We start from the raw sequence: 22,162 nt of genomic DNA, 5'->3' as shown, positions 1-22,162 counted from the left end.
ATAAGTTCAGTTTATTCATTAGATTCCACATATGAGTGAAATCATATGGTATTTGTCTTTCTCTGACTGGCTTCTTTCACTTGGCATAATGTTCTCCAGGTCCATCCCTGCTATCACAGATGCTCTGTGATTTCTGAGTGCTGGACTCAACAGGCCTTGCAGATTCCCCTCTCATTCTCATGGTGCCCTGAGACTGCCATGCTATGAAGAAGCCCACGGGACGAAAGACCATCAGAGAAGCAGCCCAGGTGCCCCAGAGAGCACTGCCATGGCCGCCAGCTGAATGCAGCCATGTGAATGAGCCCAGGTGAGACCAACAGAAGAACCATTTGCCACTCCACAGAACAGCAGAGGGAATAAGCTGTGGCAGTTTTAAGCCACTAATTTTTGGTAGGTTTGTTATGTAGCAAAGGCTATAACTGAAACTGTATCCTTTCCAACATGAAGGCCATAAAAAAAGTACCTACAATTTCTAAGAATCTTAAAAAATTTCATTTTTAGGTTGTCAATTCATTGTTATTTATATATATGTTATAAATAAGACATCTGCCATGGCTAGTGTGGCTCAGTAGATTGAGAATAGGCCTGCAAACCAAAAGGTCACTGGTTTGATTCCCAGCCAGGGCACATGCCTGGGTTGCAGGCCAGGTCTCCACTTGGGCAACATGTGAGAAGCAACAGACCAATGTTTCTCTCACACATTGATGTTTCTCTTCCTCTTTTCTCCCTCCCTTCTCCTTTCTCTAAAAAAATAAAAATAAATAAAATCTTTAAAAGAAAAAGGGGGAATTAATTTTTTTAAAGATTTTTATTTATTTTTAGACAGAGGGGAAGGGAGAAAGAGAGGGAGAGAAACATAAATGTGTAGTTGCCTCTTGCACACCCCCCAGTGGGAAACTGGCCCACAACCCAGGCCTGTGCCCTGACTAGGAATCAACCAGCAACCCTTTGGTTCACAGGCCAGCACTCAATCCACTGAACCACACCAGTCAGGGCCAATTTTGAAGTTACTAATGACATATTTTACATTCTTACTCCTAGTAAGTCCTCAAAATCTGCAGTGTATTTTACATTCATAGTAGCCACATTCCAAGTGCTTGATAGCCACATGTGGCTAGTGGCTAGTATAATGGACAGAGCAGGGCCACATTATTTTATATGACTATAGCTTCAAAGTCTGCCTTGATATTTCATAGAGAAAGCCCTCCTGCTCTTGTTCTCCAAAATTGTCTGGTTATTCTCAATTCTTTGCAGTGTCACATGAATTAGAGTCAGCTTACTGATTCCATGAAAAACCCTGTTGGGATTTTTATTGAAACTGTACAGAATTCATGGATTAGAGAGTTAACATCTTTTTAATAATCCTACCATCTATGAACAGGGTGTATCTTTCCATGCACATCTTCTTTTATATCCAATTAAATTATCTCTCTAAAGACCATATATGACCTTTATTAGACATTAATATATATTCTGTATAGATTTGCACCTGTTGTGAACAGGGCCTCCATTGCCTCAGCCTCTTCCTCTTACCACAGACATGTCAGTGTGGTTTTACTGAGCTCTCAGAGAGGAATACGAGAAACGGGCACAGAGGAGTCAGAGATCTAGCCACATCACTGCCCCTCTCCAAACCTCTATCTCATACTGCATACCAATGGACCACCTCTCACTGGTAGCCCACAGGGTCCCTTCATGAGGATTAGAAAGGGGTACAGTCTTGTACCAGGGCACATGGTTTGGTAAGCAGCACATAGGCTACATATCAGCCCCAGTTTGCCAATGGATCCCCTCCCCTGGGCAGGGCACCTGTGCAATAAATAACCTGCACAGTATACACAATAGCTGTATTGTTAACCATTGACATTTTCCTTTAAACACCTACTCTCTTTTATAATAAAAAAAAAAAGAATTCTTACTACACCCTGGCCAGTGTGGCTCAGTTGGTTGAGCATTGTCCTGTAAACCAAAAGGCTACAGGTTCGATTCCCAGTCAGGGCACATGCCCAAGCTGCAGTTCAGTCCCGGTATGAGGTGCATAGGAGAGGCAACCCATCAATGTTTCTCTCCCTCCCCCTCTCTTCCTCTCTCTCTAAAATCAATAATCATATCCTTACATAAGGATAAAAAAAATCTTATTACTACTTAAGTGAAAAAAAAACCACACCCCTATCAATTCCCATAAAGAGAATAAAATCTTAAAAACAATGACATTATTTAAAACCTTGCTAGATACTATTGCTTGACAAAGGTTCTGAGCTTCAGCCTGTGGCCTCTTCATTAGAAAGAGAAAATTAGTAACTATTAAGGAGCATCAAGTAAACTTACCCTTGATATAATCAGATGAATGAAATATGAGTGAACACTGAATTACTTTCTTACTATGTACCAATATTACAATATGCTTCCTTGGGAAAACACCATAATAGCATGCATATTATGAATTCTAGCTCTTGTAGTTAATGATAAAAATAGCAGCCCTTTGAGAACATCCTTGGATCAGGCACTGTGGTATACATCCTCACCCCATTTTAATGCTCCTAACAACTATGGGTAACTGCCAATATCCAATGGTCACAACAGCTATGGGTATCATTAGCCCATGCCACAGATGAGGAAACTGAGGCTCTGTTGGCCAACTTGAGGTTACACAGATGTCAGAATTTATTCTAACACCCACCCCTTTAACAACTACTGCACCTCGTGTAAAATAAATATGCCCGGACTAGGGCATATTTCATGAGCTTATCTCATGAGCCATGGATGCAAGGATTCCTCACTTCATTTCCTCCAAAGGAAAAGTCCCCCTGACAGACAGACAGCCACATAGGCCCCACATGGAACCCCCTCAGTCTGATACAGCCAGAGCTGCCGTGGCTGCAGCTTAGGAGGACTGCCTGAAGGAGGCCCTTGAGCTCCCTGAAAATCCACTTCGGGAGAAGAGCCTATAGTGAAAACTGGCCACATATAATCCCTTCCCAGACCCCGGAGATAGCTCTGTAACAATTTAGGTATTTGAATTGTTGAATTCAATTATTACCAGAGTCCAGATAGTCCTTTTATGAGACCCTAGCAGAACAACTGAATCATGTAATTTTGCTGGGACAGAGTCACAAGAAAACAAAATTCTTCCAGGTTCCTGACACAGTTGGCAGACTGTGCACAGTTGTGCACTCTATGTGGCAGAGTGCAAAAGTAAAGATGCCTTGGACAAAAGCCACATGAGAAAGAGGATATGATAAGGTTAGACTAAAGCTCTGCAGGGAGACTTCTTTTGCTCTTTGGATGAGATGGTGTTCTTTGGCAGAACACCAACACCTCTGGCCCTGAGATGAAGGTGACATGGGCTGGCTTTGATGGACAAACTAATAACCTGGCTTTTAGGCAAGGAATGTGCACCAGAAGAGTAAAACGGACTCAGAACAAAGCTGGGAAAAGTGAGGACCAAATAGAGATGGGAATAGCAGGGAGGGGCTTAGGGGCAAGAAGTGGCGGGGTCAGGGGTATCCTGGCAGGGACCAGAGCAAGACCAAAGGTTCAGAAGGCAGGAAAAGGTACTTGTGGGCATAAAAAACCCAAGGAAACTTTTTTTGACTAAATGAGAAGATGAATCCAGGGAAATAATAAGAATCCAAACAGAGCAGGTCAGAGAGGGGCAGCAAGGTAGGAAGAGGCCCCTGAAGGCCACATCAAAACACTCGGTTCAAATGCATAAACTGTGTAAACATATAAGAGACTCTTAGCAAGTATTGCTGGTGAATGGGATGGAGTTTATCCTTTCTCAGTCTCATGTCATCTGCTTTCTCTTGGACATCAGTCCTCCTGGTTGCCAGAGATTGAGCCCTCTGCCCAGGAGTAGGGATTCAAAGAGCTCTATCTCATACTGTTCTTAACCTTTCTGTCCTAGAGTTAAAAGCATGTAATAATCACATACAGTCTGGTGTGTACAGAGTTGAATTCTTATCTAGGGGTAAATGCTTAAAAATAATATTTAATACCCTAACAAGTTTACTTGCAAGAATTAGTTTTCTATTTTAAAATATCATGCAAAACAAACTGACTTTTCCCATGTAAAACTAAAAAGATGAGTGACTCCTCTTATAAAACTCCCTTAAAAAATTGCACACCTGTCCAAGCTCAAATAATGGGATCATTTAAAGAAAATCTAGTAAAGTTAGTCAGAGATCAATACCCCTATACATGAATTATCTAGAGTTACTCTGTGACCTGGACAGATAGGCAAGGCCTCAAACCAGTACCAGGTACTTAAGGCGGCGATGTGCTCACTTGTGGTTTTGTGGTCTTCAATTGTCTTGCCAGCCTGGATGACTCTAGCTGGTCAGGGACCAGGTGGTGACAGCTTGCTGCCTGGCTCAGCAGAATCCAGCACAGGAAAGTCTGCGCCTTCCAGAGGTGCATTCCCTGCTGACATCTCACTACTGCGGCTGTTCCTACCCTTCCAGGGACTGGACCCAAGACCTTGACCAGGCATATTTTCCGACTGATGAGCACTATTCTCTGGCTAATTTAATTTGTGATTCAGAAGGAAAAGGCAAAACTTTATATTTTTGTACAATACCAAAGGGAAGCAATTTGATGATATAATGTATGGTGTCATGGTCACTTGTGTCCTTCTGGCCTATAATGTCTATGGATCTCATACAGATGTTTTTCAAGGCTCCTCATCAAAGGACCCAGCTTGCATCCGGCCACCTGGCTCACAGTTGGCATGTAGTAACTGTTCTGCCATTTGAATAAAATAATGGTGGGGTGTTAGAGGAAACTCAAGCTCCCAGGAAGAGGCCATCTCTAACTGAAGCTGGAAATCTACTACACATATCCAGCAGAAGGTGAGAGGCTGGCCCCACGCAGTCATGTAGGCATTGACTAAAAGACAGAAACAGTGTCCTCAGAGCTGGCTAACCACAGTGATAGCTTGACTGTGGAGGGTCACAGAGGGGAGAGAAGGTCATGGCTGGAAAAGGGTGTGACCACTAAGGCAGCAGGAAAGTTTGGAGGGGCACAACTGTTGCACAGAATGCCACTCCACTGCCCTGCTCCTGGAGTTGCAGGTGTAACCACAGCACCCACCTCCCTGCCAACCTTGGGCAGAAAGGCAGGGGCTCCAAGGGACACTTCCCAGTGTCTCTCAGATATGGAAGCAACCTCAGGACAAACCAGGTCTGGATTCTTCAGGTGAAAATCCTTTCTAGGTCAGGTATCCACAGCCATAGGGTCACATCCCTCTTAATCCGCTAGGAGAAGATAAAGTGACTGAACACCCACCTAATCCTGGAAGTTCATAAACAGGGGCAAAGCCCAGAGCTAACAGTGCACAGACATGTGAATAGCAAAGACCTGGCAGCTGCCCACAATCCAAGAGCCAGGAAGAGGCACAATCAGGACCTGACCGCAGGCCCTATGCAGATACAACTGCTCACTCCCCAAGTAACACTGCCCTGTAGGATCACTTCAGGTAACAAACCAAGGTCAGGGAGCTCACCCAAAGTGTCTACCCGACTTCACAGCCCTGGCTACTTTCTTGCCACTAGGACTTAGAAGAATCTGTCCCTGCTCCCATACTACACTTCTCCTTTGGAAGCCTACAGGCTCTGCTTCCTGATGTCACTCAAATCTGTTCACCCACAAAGTGATCTTTCCAACACTGAAGTCTGTGCAGGATTCCTCAATGACTTTGTCTTCACTCCCTACTAGAACTCTCACTTCTAGCCTCCCATTCACCTCTGCAGCCTCATCTCCCTTTGCTGTCAGTACAGCTCTCAAAAGAGATGGGTTCTCCCTTCTTCTACCATTTTGTCCTAAAAACGATTCTTCCTCTGTTAAGGCACCCATTTGATAGGTAGGTGGCTGAAACCCTCCACCGCAAAGAATGGCCAAGGCCCAGAGAACCTGAGCTCTCGCCACAAATGGCCACTGAATCAGTGCATTAAAGGACAGACTGCTGAATGACAGCAAGCGCTGAGGCCCAGCCCTCTAGACCCTCCAAAATGCCAACACCAGGACCAGACAGGTGTCCTAGAAAAGCTAATATCCACTGCTCTTTTCTAGCACTGGTGCGATGGTGCATTACTTAAAATAGGTGCCTCTTTACAGGAATCCCATAAACGTGGAAAATCGCAGCTGGCTATATAAATTAGTACTCCCTCCAGTTTAGTCTACCCCTCATTTCTTGAACAGCTTAAATCCTCAATGAAAACTTGACACTTGCCCCCGGCCCAGCGAGGGCCCCAAACGTCCAGGTCCACAGTACCTCGAGGCCGCCAGAGGGGCACAGCCTGGCTCTAACGCCTCTTGGGCAGTCCATTTCCAAGGAAAGGAACTGAACAGGCCCACAGTCCGGAATATCTCTTGTTCCTTAAGAGTTTTCCTGGAGTAATCTTTACCCAGCAGGACGAGGAAGACACCGCCCCTCGAGAGGCCGGCTGGCAGGCAGGGATTCCCTTCTTCCTTTAAGCCTTCATCACCCTCTTCCCGGGGACCACAAGAGCCCGGCCTGAGGCGCTGGACCCTCACCTACAGCCTCCCCTCCCACCCTCACGGCCAGGCTGCCCGCAAACCTCGGAGGCCACTCAGCCCAGGAGCGACGGTCCCGCCCACTGCCCCCAACTCTTAACTCTGAAGACCCTGGAACGGCTGGACCGGTCCTGGAACCGCGGGGGTCAAAGTGCGCGTTCTTCCCCACCCCACCCGGGAAAAAGGCAGAAAGAGTCTAGCTGCAGATAGGACCCGGAGAGCGCGGGCGGGGCGGTCCATCCGGCCAGGGGCCGGGCCTTGGCGGTCGCCGGGGGGTTACCATCCCAGCCAGGGGCGCCGTGGGACGCCAGCGGTGGAGAGGAAAGAGCACCTCCCCTTCCCGCTCCGGGCCTCGCCCGGCCTCTGGGCCCCGAGGCGCAGCCGTCCGGAGGGAACGGAGGCTCGGGAGCAGACAGGAGAGAGGACACTTACTTAAAAGGCTACATAGTTTCACTCTCTGCCTTTCCCGGAGCGGCGACGACAACTCCCTGTCCCTGGGACCTAGCCTCAGGACCCACCACCCCAGCGGGCGGCCCCACTCCACCATCCACTCTCTTACTCCACGGTTGGGCGGAGAAGCACCTCAAAGCCCCGAGTCAGCCCAATAAGCGGCCGCCCTTACCCAGAGTGACGTGCGCACAGAGCAATCATTAAGTCCTCCCAGCCGTGGGAGGGGCTCAGGAGGCACACAGCGCTTCCTACTCAGGTTGGACAAGCCCAGAGCTGTCGACTGCGCGTGCCCGGGACGAGAGAGGGCGGGGCCGAGAGCATCTCTGACACTAGGGAAGGGGTGCAAGTCTGGTCTCTGGGAAGCCGACTGGACGGAGATGGGGAGACCCTGGAGCCATGCTTCCCCATGGCTCGCCCTTTACTGCTAACTTTGGAGTATGGAGGTGCCCAGGCCTACGAAGTACACCAGTTCCGTCTCGGGCAGAGGATGGGAGTCATTGTCCCTAGGTTCTAGTCCCCTCACTTGCATGGATGTCCAGTGGCCTAAGCCCCCCGCCTTTTCTTTACCAGGGCATCAGTTTTCCCATTCGTAAAATTGAGGGTTAGGTCTGCTGAGCGCTACTATTCCAGAACTGCAATGGGGTGCAGAGGAGGGGGCGATGGGGACCTACACGTGACCTCCCTACGCTGGGCCCCGCCTATCCCTTGTCTAGGGGATGCAAGCGCCCCACGGGGACGCGCGGGAGTGGGTGGATCCTTTAGAAACATGACCCGACCGCCCTTGGCAGCGGCTAAGGCGGAGCGCGCAGCTCGCGGGCTAGCCCTGGCAACCGCACCAGAGGAGGATGGGGACCGCAACCCCGGCTTCGCGCGGGGCCACCGCGAAGGCCAGAGCGGTGCAGAGACTTATCGTGTGACTGGGAGGATGGACGACAGGACGGGAGGCAGCTAACGGGGTTCCCTCTCCGCTCCCGGTCCTCGGAGGCTCACATCGCAGGTCCCGAGTGGGCTCCGACGACAGCACTGCAGCGCGGAACTAATCTTGGGCCAAGATGAGAGTGCCAGCGGCCCAACCCGGGGCCGTGGTCAGAACTGGCCGCATTCTGCCGCGCTGAGGGCGTGAGGCTGAGAGGGGCGCAGGCAACCAGGTTGTGCTTGAGCTCACTGACATGGTGAGGGAGGAGTGCAAGGCGCTGCTGGACGCGCTCAACAAGGCGACCGCATGCTACCACCACCTGGTGCTGACCGTCGGCGGCTCGGCGGACTCGCAGAACCTGCGCGAGGAGCTGCAGAAGACGCGCCAGAAGGCGCAGGAGCTGGCGGTGGCTACCGGATCCCTCCTGACGACCGCGCTGCGAGACAAGCACCTGGGCGCAGAGGAGCGCTCCGAGTTCCAGCGCCTGTGGGTAGCCTTCTCTGGCTGCCTGGAACTGCTGGAAGCCGACATGCAGCGAGCCCTGACGCTGGGCACCACGTTCCCACTGCATGCCCCACGGCGGCCGCTGGTGCGCACTGGTGTGTCCGGCGGCTCTGCTAGCGTAGCGGCACGCGCCCTGAGCGTCCGCAGCCTGCGGCACGAAGCAGAGCCGGACTTCGACGTGGAAGATCTGCGCAAGCTGGAGCGGGAGATCCTTCAGGTGGGCAAGATGATCCACGACATGGAGATGAAGGTCAACGTGCCCCGCTGGACAGTGCAAGCCCGGCAGGCGGCGGGTGCCGAGCTTCTGTCCAGTGCTGGCGCCTCCACGGCCGGCTTTGTGTCCGTAGAAGAGCGCACAGGGCCGTGCGACCTGAGCAAAGCCCTGGCTGCCACAGTTTTCAGCGCCGTGCTGCTGGCGGCTGTAGCCCTGGCGGTGTGCGTGGCGAAGCTGAGCTGACCGACACCCGACGGCCCCCGCCTTCACCACTGCTCCTTCCCCAGAGACACCCCTTTCCCAGAATGACCTCTACCACCAGGACTCAGGATGGGAGTGGAATCTGGCGTGGTTAAGAGGAGCGGTCCTAAAATTCTGTGTATGTAGGTGTACACGCGTGTTTCAAGCACACATCTGCCATCAGAACGTAGTTCCCTCTGTCTGGACGGGGAGGAGTTAATTTTGTGTGGGCTGGCAGGGCATTACGGCTAACGTCCGCAGGAGCTTTATCGCTTTATCCCCTATTAATAGAAAACCGTCCACAGTGACCCTAGATTCCTCTGAGTTAATGGGTTACCGCCTGTGCTGCTGGGGCGTGTTTATACTGAGTCCGGGCTTGGTGCCACCATCCCTGCTAACGACTCCTACTCTTTGCATGGGGCAGTTTGAAAAAGGGGTTGATGAAATCAAGTGTGGAACTGTTTTGCGGGGACAGGGTGGGGGAGGGTTCTTCTGAATGAGAGGCAGATTGCAACAAGATATAAAAGCAGGGGTTTTGTTTGTTTTTGTTTTACCTTAATCCTTTGGGGCCTAAATTTAGGAGAGTGCAAATAGAAGTTCATGCAAAGTGCTTTCTCCATGGCTCACGATTGTGCTTCTTGACAGAGCTTACCCATTAGTCACCAAAATAAGAAGAGGTTTGGGGTGGTGCCCTCCCTGGCAGGGTCTGATTCTGCTTAGGAAACCAGAAAGGGGCCATAGAACCTGCCTTCAGGAGACTGAAGCCACTGCACACACTGCCTATTTAAAAGGGCTCTCTGCCAGCCTGGGAGCGGTGCAAGCTTTGGGAAGGGCTGCATGCTATTTAGGCAGGGACTTTCTCCTTCCCTTTGTCTTATTTTTGTTCCAGAGCTAGACCAGAGTTTTTGATCCTTCTTTTGGGGGAGGGCTAGGGAATCCTCTTCGGAGCCCTTAATCTTATCTATCCCTCGGAATTTGCTTGGCAGCCAGTAGGAGGGCTAGCTTTGAAAGGAGCCTCACGGCTCTCTGACCTCAACACTGCCCCCTGATGGAGTATAGTGGCATCACTGTCACACAGAGGTTTTGAGCCAATTAGCCAAGTCTGGGTTAGACTGTTAGACTGTTAGACCTTTAACTTGGAATGTAAGAACCGTTTTAAAAATAACAATCATTTTAAAGAAAAATCACATAACCACATTGTGTACTATCAAAGCTGTTTTTTTCCCTAAAGGACATTTGGCCACGAATATATGTGCCAATGAGTCAAACATAGCAGTCTTAAATACTTTGGTTACTAAATATACATCTGCATCTATTTTTAAAATTGATCTTGAAGGCAGAAGGTCATAGCAAAAACTACCAAAACCATAAGTGTAGACAACAGAAGTGGTCATTGCTTTAATTTTTTAAAAAAAATTATTTATTGATTTTAGAGAGGGGAAGCAAGAGAGAAACATCAATTTGTTGTTCCACTTATTTATGCATTCATTGGTTGTTTCTGTATGTGCCCTGACAGGAGATCAAACCCCCAACCTTGGCATACTGAGACAATGCTCTCTGATCAACTGAGCTACCTGGCCAGGGTGGACCTTACTTCTTTTGTCTATAAATAAGGAAATGTAGAAAACACCCTGGGTCTCAGGCTGGAATTTGCTTGATCAGGGCTGCCACCTCCTATCTGTTGCAGAGAGTGCATCTGCTGAGAAAAAGATGCATTTAACTCCCTAAAGGTAATAATTTGGAATAAAACTCAGAGGCTTTGGTTTGGCTGAAAACTGACAAGAATTTTTTTTCTTTTTTACCTCAGAAGTGAGTAAAGGTGCCAGGAGGAGTGAATTTGCAGCTTTTCACAAGGGCAGCTTGGAGGGGCAAAGGGCAGAAGCAAATAGCAGCAGTAGTGCTGGCCAGGCACTCAGCATGGACTGAGGGCGTACTTCCAGCCCCTGCCCCACCAACTCCCACTCCTCCTCAGCACACAGGTTCCAGGAACTTAGAATGTGAGATGTTTGCAACGAGTCTGTGATAATGGTTTGAAAAGACTCACAAGGTCTTAGGCTGATTATAAGTTTTACGATAATTAAAAGGAGCTCCTCCCTCATCCAATCTGGGTGAATCTGATAGCAACCAACATTAAATTCTTTTGCACTTGATGGCCAGGGTACCTTCAGAGATGGCACAGAAAGTTTTCCAACTCCCCTATGCCCCTTCTGGTATACATACAACATGACATGGAACCTCTGTCACCTCCCCAAAGTCTTGTCTCAGGGAAGAGGAAGCTGGGGTAATTTTTTTTGACCCAGTATTGGTAAATATCCCTAAAAACCAATCCCTGAATAGATTCTCCTTTTTCTAGCACTGTGGCTCTCTGTTCTTTCTAATTAAATTTATTGATTTTAGAGAAGGGGTAAAGCAGAGATAAAAACACCAATTTGTTGTTCCGCTTATTTAGGCATTCGTTGGTATGTGCCCTAACTGGGGATGGGACCCACAACTTTGGTGTTTTGGGATGATGATCTAAGCAACTGAGCGACCCAGCCAGGGCCTCTGTTCTTATCAAGGTGTTTTGTTCATGGAAAAAAAAATTGTTCAGGCCCCAGCTGGTTAGCTCAGTTATTTAGAACATCCAGATATGTCAAGGTTGTGGATTTGATCTCTAGTCAAGGCACATAGAGGAGTCAACCAATGAATGCATAAATAAGTGGAACAACAAATTGTCCCTCTGTCTGTCTGTCTGTCTCTCCCCTCTCTCTCTCCCACATACACACTCTCTCTCTCCCAAATCAATAAATTTTAAAAAGGGAAAACAAAAATTTCAGCAGAACCTGCTAAAGAAACAGCTAGCCCACTAGAAGTTGTGTATGTAATCCATAGGGAGCAGTCCGGACAGTTTTCTTTGCTGTTGCTCCTTCCCCCGACCTAGGCAGACCCTTGGGCATTTACGTATACATGTAGTCAGATGTGCACCTGATTCCCAGAGTCCTCTGCTCGTGGACATTAGTGGTAAGATGCTGCAACAAGAGGCTGGATTACAATAAACACATTTATCCTGTAGATGTGTTTTGCCATTAAGGGGCATGTATGAGGTCGGGGCCACTTAATTTGGAGGTTCAGATTTGCGGACAATAAAAACCCAAGTCAAAGGTCAATAACTAAGCACTTTATTAAGCAAGAGCAAAGCAAAAGCAAGAATCAAGATCGTACATCACCAGATGGGAATTCACCAACACCTGGACATAGATGCTGGGAATCCCAGAGACAACATTTGGGATCTGACTGGGAAAGTGCTGAGCAAAGCATCATTCTCTCAGGTGAGGTTCCAAAGTTTCGCTTTGGGGGCTATGGTTAAATATGATTTAAACAAAAGTGGCTGCATGCCAAGGACCTTGTGTGACTTGACTAATCAACAGGTCCCTCTGGGAGATGGGCCAGTTCTCCCTGGGAGAGAGCACACCTATATTTCATTCTTACAATAAAGGTCATGGGCTCAGGCATAAACAGGGAGGATTCTCAATGTCCCTTTAACACATCACTTGTTACCCTAAACAACTCTGAGTTTGAATTTTTAAAAATATTTTTTGTGAGTATGTTTATTAATCTGGGGACAGTGAAACAAGGAAGGGCTTAGGGCAGAGGAAGCAACAGGAGAGCCTGGGCTGGGCTGCCTGAGCTCACTGGGGAGTCAGGAAATAGGGGCTGTGCAGACAGATTCATAGGGTTAGCTGAGGACAAGCTGCTGCTGCCCATTGCTCCCCTGGGTGCAAATCTTGTGGGGTTCCTTGGAGTTTAGCAGATGCACACCTGAGAGGGAAGAAAGGCATGGGCGTCCTCAAGGGAGGGAGAGCATGCCTGAAAAATTTAAACATTAGTAATATTTGGCATTATTTGTAGTTATAACATTGTCTAATAGAACTTTCACTCTATGATGCAAGCAAAATCACTTTCTGTGTGAGCAACAGCCTGCTCTCTCTAGCTTTCTGCTCTCATTTCTATACATAATTCAAGAAATTGCTTTCTGGTAGAAGCCTGACTTAATTTAGGTGTTTGATATCAGTTACTAATTTTCTAAAAAAACACATTTGGTATGATCTTATACCATGATACAAGTGATAGAAAAAAAAGAAACAAAAGTTCAACATGTTTAATATAGGATATAAATGAAGAGGTCAATGTTGAAGTCTATGGAAGAGAACATCCACTTCCCCAAACTGAAGGTATAAGTTAAAGGTGAAGTTAAGTACACGTAGAGAGAAAACACCCCTGGCTTCTCTTCTGGGGACAACAGTGCTGCTTTACGTGCCACTGGGAAGACAAGCGCTTGAAATGTCAAGACTCTTATCATGGGAACTTTGAACCATTGCTATTGGTTAAAAGAAAAAATGTTTGTATGAGAAAAAATGCCTACTGGCAATTTTTTATGTGCTCTAAGAGCTTATGCTTTTAAATGTCATAAGGGAAAATATTTTTGGTAAATAAAAGGAGAGCATAAACTTCATGATTTACCTAAGGTTTACAGTAAGCTTCATATGGGATGTGTGATGTTGAATGACTAAAAAGTAGTTCTGCTTGAAGAGAGTTCTGGTTTGCATGCGGATTCTGATGATGCTGCGTTTTTCTTTTCAGTGTGCACATGGGTATGTTTTTAGTTACTTGGTTGCTTTCCAGAATGTAGTTCTCTGTTCTGTACTGAGTGCTTGTAAGGGTGCGAGCCTCAGAGTGTAAGTCTTTGCGTCATAGACACAAAGTGCTGCAGGACTGGCCTCTGTATTCTTTTAGTTCAGGCCTCCTCCGAGGCATGACCAGCTGCAGTGGGCAGGGGCTCTGCCTCCCTCTCCAAGTACCTCGGACAAGTCACTGACCTCCCTGTGCCTCACTTGCCTCACTTGTGAAACGGGGGTTCCTTGCTAACTCAAGGTCCCTTCCAGAGCTTAAAACATTTAACAGAATGCAGTTAAACAAGAAAGGGTTATTTTGTTTGTTTTTTTTTGGATGTTGTTTGTTTTGGTGAATACTGAAATGGAATCTTACAGTTTGTTGGTTATTGTGTAAAACTGGTCTGTTGGTAAAACTGCAAGTGAATTTAAAAAATCTGAATGAACTAAGCATACTGTGATTTTAGTCCACATCAGAATTAGTGGATGGACTTAGAAGCAAATTTGTGTAAATGCTACTTATTTATAGTACTTACATTAGATTAGGAATTTACATTCAGACCCTAAGTCTAAGTCCAAGAAAGCCTAGTATTTAACAGCTTGTTGTACCCAGGAGGTGGACCACCTGAACTGATTCTGGGGAATTACAGATGTGAACACCTGTCCTTTGTCATAGAGGCTGGGAGAATCCTGTTCTGTAAGTCACCTGGTGCCCTCAGCACTGTGACCATATTTGCTGGCTGTCTGCTGTCTGGGAATGTCCGGGAATGGCTGTCATCAGATCTAAAGTGGAATGAAGAGCTTTGTGTCTACTGTTTGAATGATACTTCTAACTAAAATGTTTACTAATAAGCAAAAAATTAAAAATAACACATAGCCTTTACAACTTTGTTGAAAAAGCCACCCTCAAATGATTCAGCTTTCAACTATTGTGATTTTTTAAAAACTTATTTTTTAAAAAAAGATCTTATTTATTTATTTTTAGACAGAGGGGGAGTGAGGGAGAGAGAGAGAAACATCAACGTGTGGTTGCCTTTCATATGCCCCCTACTGGGGACCTGAGCTACAACCCGGGCATGTGCCCTAAACTGGGAATAGCACCAGTGACCCTTTGGTTTGCAGGCCGGTACTCAATCCACTTAGCCACACCAGCCAGGGCTTAAAAAATATTCATTATCTTCTTCATGCACATTTGAATTGAAGAGAATGTCCTGATCAACATATTTACCCTTCACAGATTTCATTACACAAAGAGGTGTTCAGAAATACTTCAGCATTATAAATTTCCGAGTGCTGCTCTACAAAGTGATTATACTCACCTTCTTTCTTTTGGCTGTGGTCAACACAGGTCAAAGTCATATTCAAATATCGTTTCTTTGGCTCTTGGGGACAGGCCAAAAGAGAGGGAGTTGTCTACATGCTGTGGCCCTCTCCATGAGGACTAAATAGATTTCTGGAAAAGCATTCTTCTCTTTCATTTACTTATTTTATCTCATTCCACAGAGGAGTCTTTCATTGTAATACTAGCAGATCTTGGGTATCCTTGTTCTTTGGTGTGTATGTATACAATTGTATAAACTTAAGGCTTATATAACAAATGTAAATACGCCAAATGAGAGCTCCTGTTGGCAAACTGATTTTGAAAAGTCCTTTTAACATGCTGTTGCCAGAAGGCAAAGTTGAGTGTCCCCGCTTGTATGTGTGAGGTTTGTATATAGAGGAAATCTTCAAGGAAATATTTGTTAAGGTGGTGGGATTATGATGGTATTTATTCAGCATTTTTATTTAGTATTGTTATATGTTTTTTTACAATAAAAATATGAATGCTCTTATCACTTAGAAAATGTTATTGTTATTATAATATATTTTCTATACTTAGGATCTCAGTTATAACAAGAAACAATTTCAGAATGTTCCCTCCACCCCTGCTCCAAAGCAAAGCAAAATACTTCTGGAATTGTACCCCAGAGAATCAGAAGCACACTGTGAAACATGGTTTCAAGACATACAGGCTAAGAACACTGCCTGTCGAGCAAGGTACATCTGAGTTCTGATCTGACTTCCTTGAAGTTCCTTCATCTCTGTGACCTCAGTTGCCCATCAGTTGCAATGGGAGTAATAACAGGGTAAACTTCATGGAAGTGTGGAGATGACTTTTTCTAAGCACAAAGCTCAATAAATGCCGGCTGCCACTGCTGCTGCTGTCTACCATACACTTTGGAAAACCAAACAGTAGGATGGTTGCCAAAAGAAAAATCTGCCAAAAGTCAGTTTAAAGATTAAAATTGGAAGAACTTGTCAAATGAGAGAAGGTAGGTAGAAAAAAGGTCAAGGCTACAGAGGGAAATCCAGGTTGATGTAGAAGTTGGAATCCATATATTTATAGAGTCAAACTTAGGTATAATTTAAATACAGCAGTTCTGAATTTTGACAAACATATACAATTATATAACCACCAGCCCATGCAAGTTATAGAATGTTTCCTTTAGCACCTAAAGGTCCCCATGTAGACAACCCTTTCCTCTTACCTTAGGCTCTGGCAACCACTGCTCAGATTTCGGTCCCTATACTTTTGCCTTTTCCAAAACATCACATGAATGGAATCCATACATTTTTGAGAAAACAATGTTGTGGACCTTTTAAAAACTCTGATAAGTGTTTTACATGGTGATTCTTGGTGCACAAGATGTTACTGGCCATTCAAGGTGAGTGATGTTTCATGGCAGTGATATGCCTTGGTTTCTAGGCAGATGGAACAATCTCTCCTGTTATTATTGAATCTCCAAGCCAAAGTCATTTCTCCATGGGTAGCCCTGCAGAGCACATTCTCTTCCTTTCTTTTCAACTGAAAAAAAAACAAACCCTGATAAATAATGGATAACAGAAATGAATTTGGGCTGGCTGAATGAGCAATTGAAATAAAAGGCCTCTTGGAGCTGTAGGTAAGAAGCAATATGATGACATGTTTGTAATGCTTTTTTTCAGGATTATGATTGTTCTAATAAATTAAAAAAATTTCTAAAGAAAATTCTCATTGTAAAGATAGCTGGGGAGGATAGTTAGAATATACGAATGAAGTCAACTTTCCTTAGCTATGAAATAAGCAATTTTGTTAACAAAGTTACTCCTTGTCTTGTGACCACAGGGGACACAGTAACTCCTAGAACTAGTAGGGGGTGGCAGATAACTGAGGTTATGAGGCAGAAGATAGTGAGCAAGGAGGAAACTCCAGAGGTGCCCCAGGGCTAAGGTAAAGGTCATGGATACACGACAGAGATACTGTTCTAAGACCAGCTGTTCTCACTTTCTAGAAAAGTGCTGAATCATGGTGACTCATGAATGCACCTTCGGAGAAGCTGCTACATGACCCCTGTTTCATTATAACAAATTAACATTGTGTAACCCCTTCCCTGGTAGCTGCTGATCAAGGAAAATCATGGGGTACCACATGCCCAGTAGCTTTAAGGTAATATAACTAATTGAACATGCATAATAAAACCCTTACAAAACTAGCCAGGAAATATTTGCCCTATAAAAATAGAATTCCGGAGGAGGGGGAAGATGGTGATGAGGTAGGAGGGAGCAGATTCGACCTCTCCCTACACATGGGAAAAAAACCTACCCAATCTATGAAGGAACAGAGCAAATAGCCAACAGTACTCCAGCACATATGAAAATAGGAGACCAAAAATTGTAGTGGACATTGAAAAACTAGATGAGTAGGTGGAAGCTGTGAACACCAGGATATCTGCAGGAAAAGGAAACCCAACAACAAATGAACCACCAACAGAGAACAACAGAAGGACATAAAGGAGGGAGTGGAAGCCACACTAACCTCAATCTAGGACCTATCTGGAAATACAACTAAATAGTGGAGAAATTACCGAGAACAAACAACTGAACAAGACCAAGAGAGAATCCTCAAAACCTTGTACTCATGAAAGAAACAACTTCAAAACAACCTGCCCTCACCAGCACAACAAAATACAAGGGGTGGTGAACAAAGTGACCCTCAGTTAATCAGCTAATGGGAAGGACCCACCAAAGAAAGACCCAACAACAATAAAACCCCAAAACAGAGACAACTTAAACAACAGCCCAAGACCAGTGAGCTTGGGAGATCAAGGAGACTGCACCACTGAATCTCACAGGTTTTCTACCACAGAAATTCACACCATAAACCCCGGGAGCCAGAACAGACCAATTTAAGAAACAGAGGCTAACAAAAACGTCTCACAAACAACAGGAAGACAAAGGAACAATCCCCAAATGAAAGGAAAGGAGGGAGCCTCAGAAAGAATGCTAAATGTAATAGAGGCAACTCAAATATCAGATGTTGAGTTCAAAGCAATGGTTATCAGAAAGCTAAATGAGCTCAAAGTGAATTACCAGAAACTACAGGGAAACTAGAATGAACTCACTAAAAACTATATCAGTATGGAAAAGGAAATAGAAACTATCAACAAGGGCCAAGAGGAAATGAAGAATACAGTTTCTGAACTGAAGAACACAGTAGAAGGAATGAAAAGCAGGATCGATGAAGCAGAAGATTGGATCAGTGAGCTAGAGGACAAAGTAGAAGAAAACACCCAGAAAGGGCAAGAAAAAAAAAGAGGCTCAAAAAGAATGAAGAGGGATTAAGAGAAATGCAGGACAATATGATAAGTAATAATATCCATATAATAGGGATACCACAAGGAGAAGAAGAAGAGCAAGGGATAGAAAACCTATTTGAAAAACTAATGATGGAAAACTTCCCTAATTTGATAAGAGAAAAAGTCACACAAATCCAGGAAACACAGAGAGTCCCACATAAGAGGAACCCAAAGAGGCCCACTTCAAGACATATCATAATTAAAATGGCTAAATTTCAAGACGAACAGAGAATCTTAAAGGTAGCAAGGGAGAAACAAGAAGTAACATACAAGGGAGCTCCAATAAGGCTAGCAGCTGACTTCTCAATGGAAACACTCCAAGCCAGAAGAGAATGGAAAGAAATATTCAAAGTAATGAGAACCAGAGGCCTGCAATCAAGGCTACTTTACTCAGCAAAGCTCTCAATCAAGATAGAAGGCCCAATAAGGTGCTTCCCAGACAAAAGAAGTCTAAAAGAATGCACCTCCACCAAACCAGATCTGCAAGAGATGCTAAAGGGACTGCTTTAAGGAAAGGAAGGAAAAGAGAGAGAGGGGAACACAGGTAAGAAAATGGCAATGAATAAGTACCTATCAATAATAACCCTAAACATAAAAGGATTAAATGCCTCAATCAAAAGACATAGAATAGCTGAATGGATATGAAAGCATGATTCACACATATGCTGCCTACAGGACACCCACCTCAGGACAAAAGACCTACACAGACTGAAAGTGAAGGGCTGAAAACAAATTTTCCAAGAAAACGGACAGGAAAAACAAGCCAGGGTAGCAATACTCCTATCAGACAAAATAGACTTCAAAAAAACGTCCATAAACAGAGACCCAGAAGGCCACTTCATAATACTCAAGGGAAGAATCCACCAAGACATAAACATAGTAAATATATATGCACCCAACGTAGGAGCACCCAAATACATAAAGAAAATCTTAGAGGACATCAAGAAAGATATTGACAGCAACATAATTATAGTAGGGGATTTTAACACCCCAGTGTCAAAAATGGACAGATCTTCCAAACAAAATATCAGCAAAGATATTGTGGCATTGAACAATGCCCTAGATGAAATGGACTTAACTGATATATATAGAGCCCTTCATCCCAAAGAAGCTAAATACACATTCTTTTCAAATGCACATGGGACATTTTCAAAGATAGACCACATGATAGGACACAAAACAAGCCTCAAAAATTCAAGAAAATTGAAATCATACCAAGCATTTTCTCTGGCCACAAGGGACTGAAACTAGAAATGAACCCCAAGGGAAAAAACCCCAAAACACTAAAAATCATGGAGATTGAATAGCATGCTATGAAATAATGAATGGGTCAAGAATGAAATTAGGGAAGAAATCAAAAGTTTCTGGAAACAAATGAAAATGAACTCACAACAACCCAAAACTTATGGAACACGTAGAAAGCAGTCCTGAGAGGGAAGGTCATAGTGACACAGGCCTACCTAAAAAAGATAGAAACATTTCAAACAAACAACCTAACCCTACGTCTACAAGAACTCCAGGAACAACAACAAAGACAGCCCAGAGCACTGTAGAAGGAAGGAAATAACCAAAATCAGAGCAGAATTACAAGACATAGAGACTAAAAGCACAATTCTAAGGATCAACGAATCCAGGTGCTGGTTCTTTGAAAAGATAAACAAAATTGACAAGCCTTTAAGCAGGCTCATCAAGACACAAAAAAGAGAGAGGACCCAAATAAACACAATCAGAAATGAAAGAAAAGAGATTACAGCGGATACCACAGAAATACAAAGGAGTGTAAGAAATTACTATGAAGATGCCGAGAAATTTGAAAACCCAGGTGAAATGGACAGATTTCTAGAAAAATATAATCTAATGAAACTCAGTGAAGAAGAAGCAGAAAGCTTGAACAGACCAATAACAGAAAAAGAAATTGAAGCAGTAATCAAAAAACTCCTGACACACAAAAGCCCAGGTCTGGATAGTTTCACAGGGGAATTCTACAAAGCGTTGAAGGAAGAGCTAACCCCTATCCTTCACAGACTCTTCCAAAAGACCAAAATGATGAAAGACTCCCAAATTCTTTTTACGAAGCCAGCATCATCCTAATGCCAAAACCAGATAAAGACACAACAAAGAAAGAAAACTTCAGGCCAATATCGCTGATGAACATAGATACTAAAATTCTCAACAAAATATTGGCAAGCCGCATACAACAATACATTAAAAAGATCATACAGCATGACCAAGTGGGCTTCATCCCAGGGATGCAAGGATGCTACAATATTTGCAAGTCAGTAAATGTAATACATCACATAAACAAAAGCAAAGACAAAAATCACATGCTCATATCAATAGATGCACAAAAAGCATTTGATAAGGTGAAGCACCCATTTATGATAAAAACTCTCAGGAACGTGGGAATAGAGGGAGCATTCCTCAACATAATAAAGGCCATATATGAGAGACCTATAGCCAACATCATACTCAATGGGCAAAAACTAAAATCTTTTCTGCTAAGATCAGGAACAAGACAAGGTTGTTCATTTTCACCACTTCTATTCACCATAGTATTGGAAGTTTTAGCCACAGTAATCAAACGAGAAAAAGAAACAAAAGGCATCCAAATCAGAAAGGAGGAAACAAAACTGTCATTGTTTGCGGATGACATGATAGTGTACAGAGAAAATCCTATGGACTCGGCCAGAAAACTGCTTGACCTAATAAGTGAATTTGGCAAAACAGTGGGATACAAAGTCAATATCTAGAAATCAAAGGCATTTTTTTTGTAAACCAACAATGAAATATCAGAAGCAGAAATCAAGGGAAAAATCCCATTGGATATAGCAAAAAGAAAAATAAAATTCCTAGGAATAAACCTAACCAAGGACGTAAAAGACCTGTATACAGAAAACTACACAACACCAAAGAAAGAAATCAAGGAAGACACAAACAAATGGAAACATATACTGTGTTCATGGATTGGAAGAATTAACATCATCAAAATGTCCATACTACCCAAAGCAACTTGCAGACAGATTCAATGCAATACCTAGTAAAGTACCAATGGCATATTTCACAGATATAGAACAAACACTTCAAAAACTTATATGGAACCATAAGCGACCCCGAATAGCTGCTGCAATTTTGAGAAAGAAGAGTGAAGTAGGAGGGATCATAATACCTGACACTAAAATATACTACAAGGCCACTGTAATCAAAACAGCCTGGTACTGGCATAAAAACAGGCACATGGACCAATGGAACAGAATAGAGAGCCCAGAAATAAACCCAAGTCTCTACGGTCAATTAATATTCAACAAAGGGGGCAGCAACATAAAATGGTGTAAGAATAGCCTCTTCAACAAATGGTGTTGGGAGAACTGGACAGCTACATGCAAAAAAATGAAACTTGGGCACCAACTTACACCATACACAAAAATAAATTCAAGGTGGATAAAAGATTTAAATCTAAGCCGTGACACCATTAAAATCCTAGAGGAGAATATAGACAGGAAAATCTCAGATATTTCACGCAGCAACATTTTTACTGATATGTCCTCTAGAGCAAGGGACATAAAAAAGAATAAGCAAATGGGATCTCATCAAAATAAAAAACTGCACAGCTAAAGAAAACAGTCTTAAAATAAAAGAGAACCAACCATATGGGATATCATATTTGCTGATGATACCCTAGACAAGGTTTTAATCTCCAAAATATATAAAGAACTTACACAATTCCACTCTAAGAAGACAAGCAACCTAGTTAAAAAAATGGGCAAAGCAGCTGAAGAGACATTTCTCCAAGGAGGACATACAGAGGATCCAGAGACACATGAAAAGATGCTCAGTATTGCTAGCTATCAGAGAGATGCAAATAAAAACCTCAGTGGATACCACCTCACACCGGTCAAAATGGCCATCATAAACAAAGCAACAAACAAGTGTTGGAGAGGTTTTGGAGAAAAGGGACCCTAGTGCACTGTTGGTGGGATTGCAGACTCATACAACCACAGTA

General features: G+C 44.3%; 2 protein-coding genes across 3 annotated transcripts in view; one reads left to right on the top strand and one right to left on the bottom strand.

Moving 5' to 3' along the window:
* ANKRD27 (ankyrin repeat domain 27) overlaps positions 1-7,109 on the bottom strand; it is a 57,894-nt gene extending 50,785 nt beyond the window's left edge. For both annotated transcript variants that reach the window (XM_045818801.1, XM_045818802.1), the window contains exon 1: positions 6,967-7,109. The gene's annotated coding sequence lies outside the window, so the exon portion shown is untranslated. The remainder of the gene's footprint in view (positions 1-6,966) is intronic.
* A 656-nt stretch (positions 7,110-7,765) lies between these two features.
* On the top strand, positions 7,766-13,357 carry LOC123806082 (regulator of G protein signaling 9 binding protein). The gene is made up of 2 exons (XM_045819093.1): positions 7,766-12,166; positions 13,006-13,357. Exon 1 carries the CDS (start codon positions 8,154-8,156, stop codon positions 8,859-8,861), a length of 708 nt encoding a protein of 235 aa, XP_045675049.1. The 5' UTR covers positions 7,766-8,153; the 3' UTR covers positions 8,862-12,166; positions 13,006-13,357.
* Positions 13,358-22,162: the final 8,805 nt, after the last annotated feature.

This window comes from Phyllostomus hastatus, unplaced genomic scaffold, assembly GCF_019186645.2.
Source record: "Phyllostomus hastatus isolate PE091 unplaced genomic scaffold, TTU_PhHast_1.1 phas_scaffold_345, whole genome shotgun sequence".
In the NCBI taxonomy this organism is placed as follows: domain Eukaryota; kingdom Metazoa; phylum Chordata; class Mammalia; order Chiroptera; family Phyllostomidae; genus Phyllostomus; species Phyllostomus hastatus.
The sequence above is the reverse complement of the archived record's forward strand: the minus strand, read 5'-3'. Positions and strand labels throughout refer to the sequence as shown.

Excerpts from the sequence above, each read along its gene's own strand:
- LOC123806082 (XM_045819093.1), top strand. The coding sequence starts at position 8,154 with ATGGTGAGGGAGGAGTGCAAGGCGCTGCTGGACGCGCTCAACAAGGCG.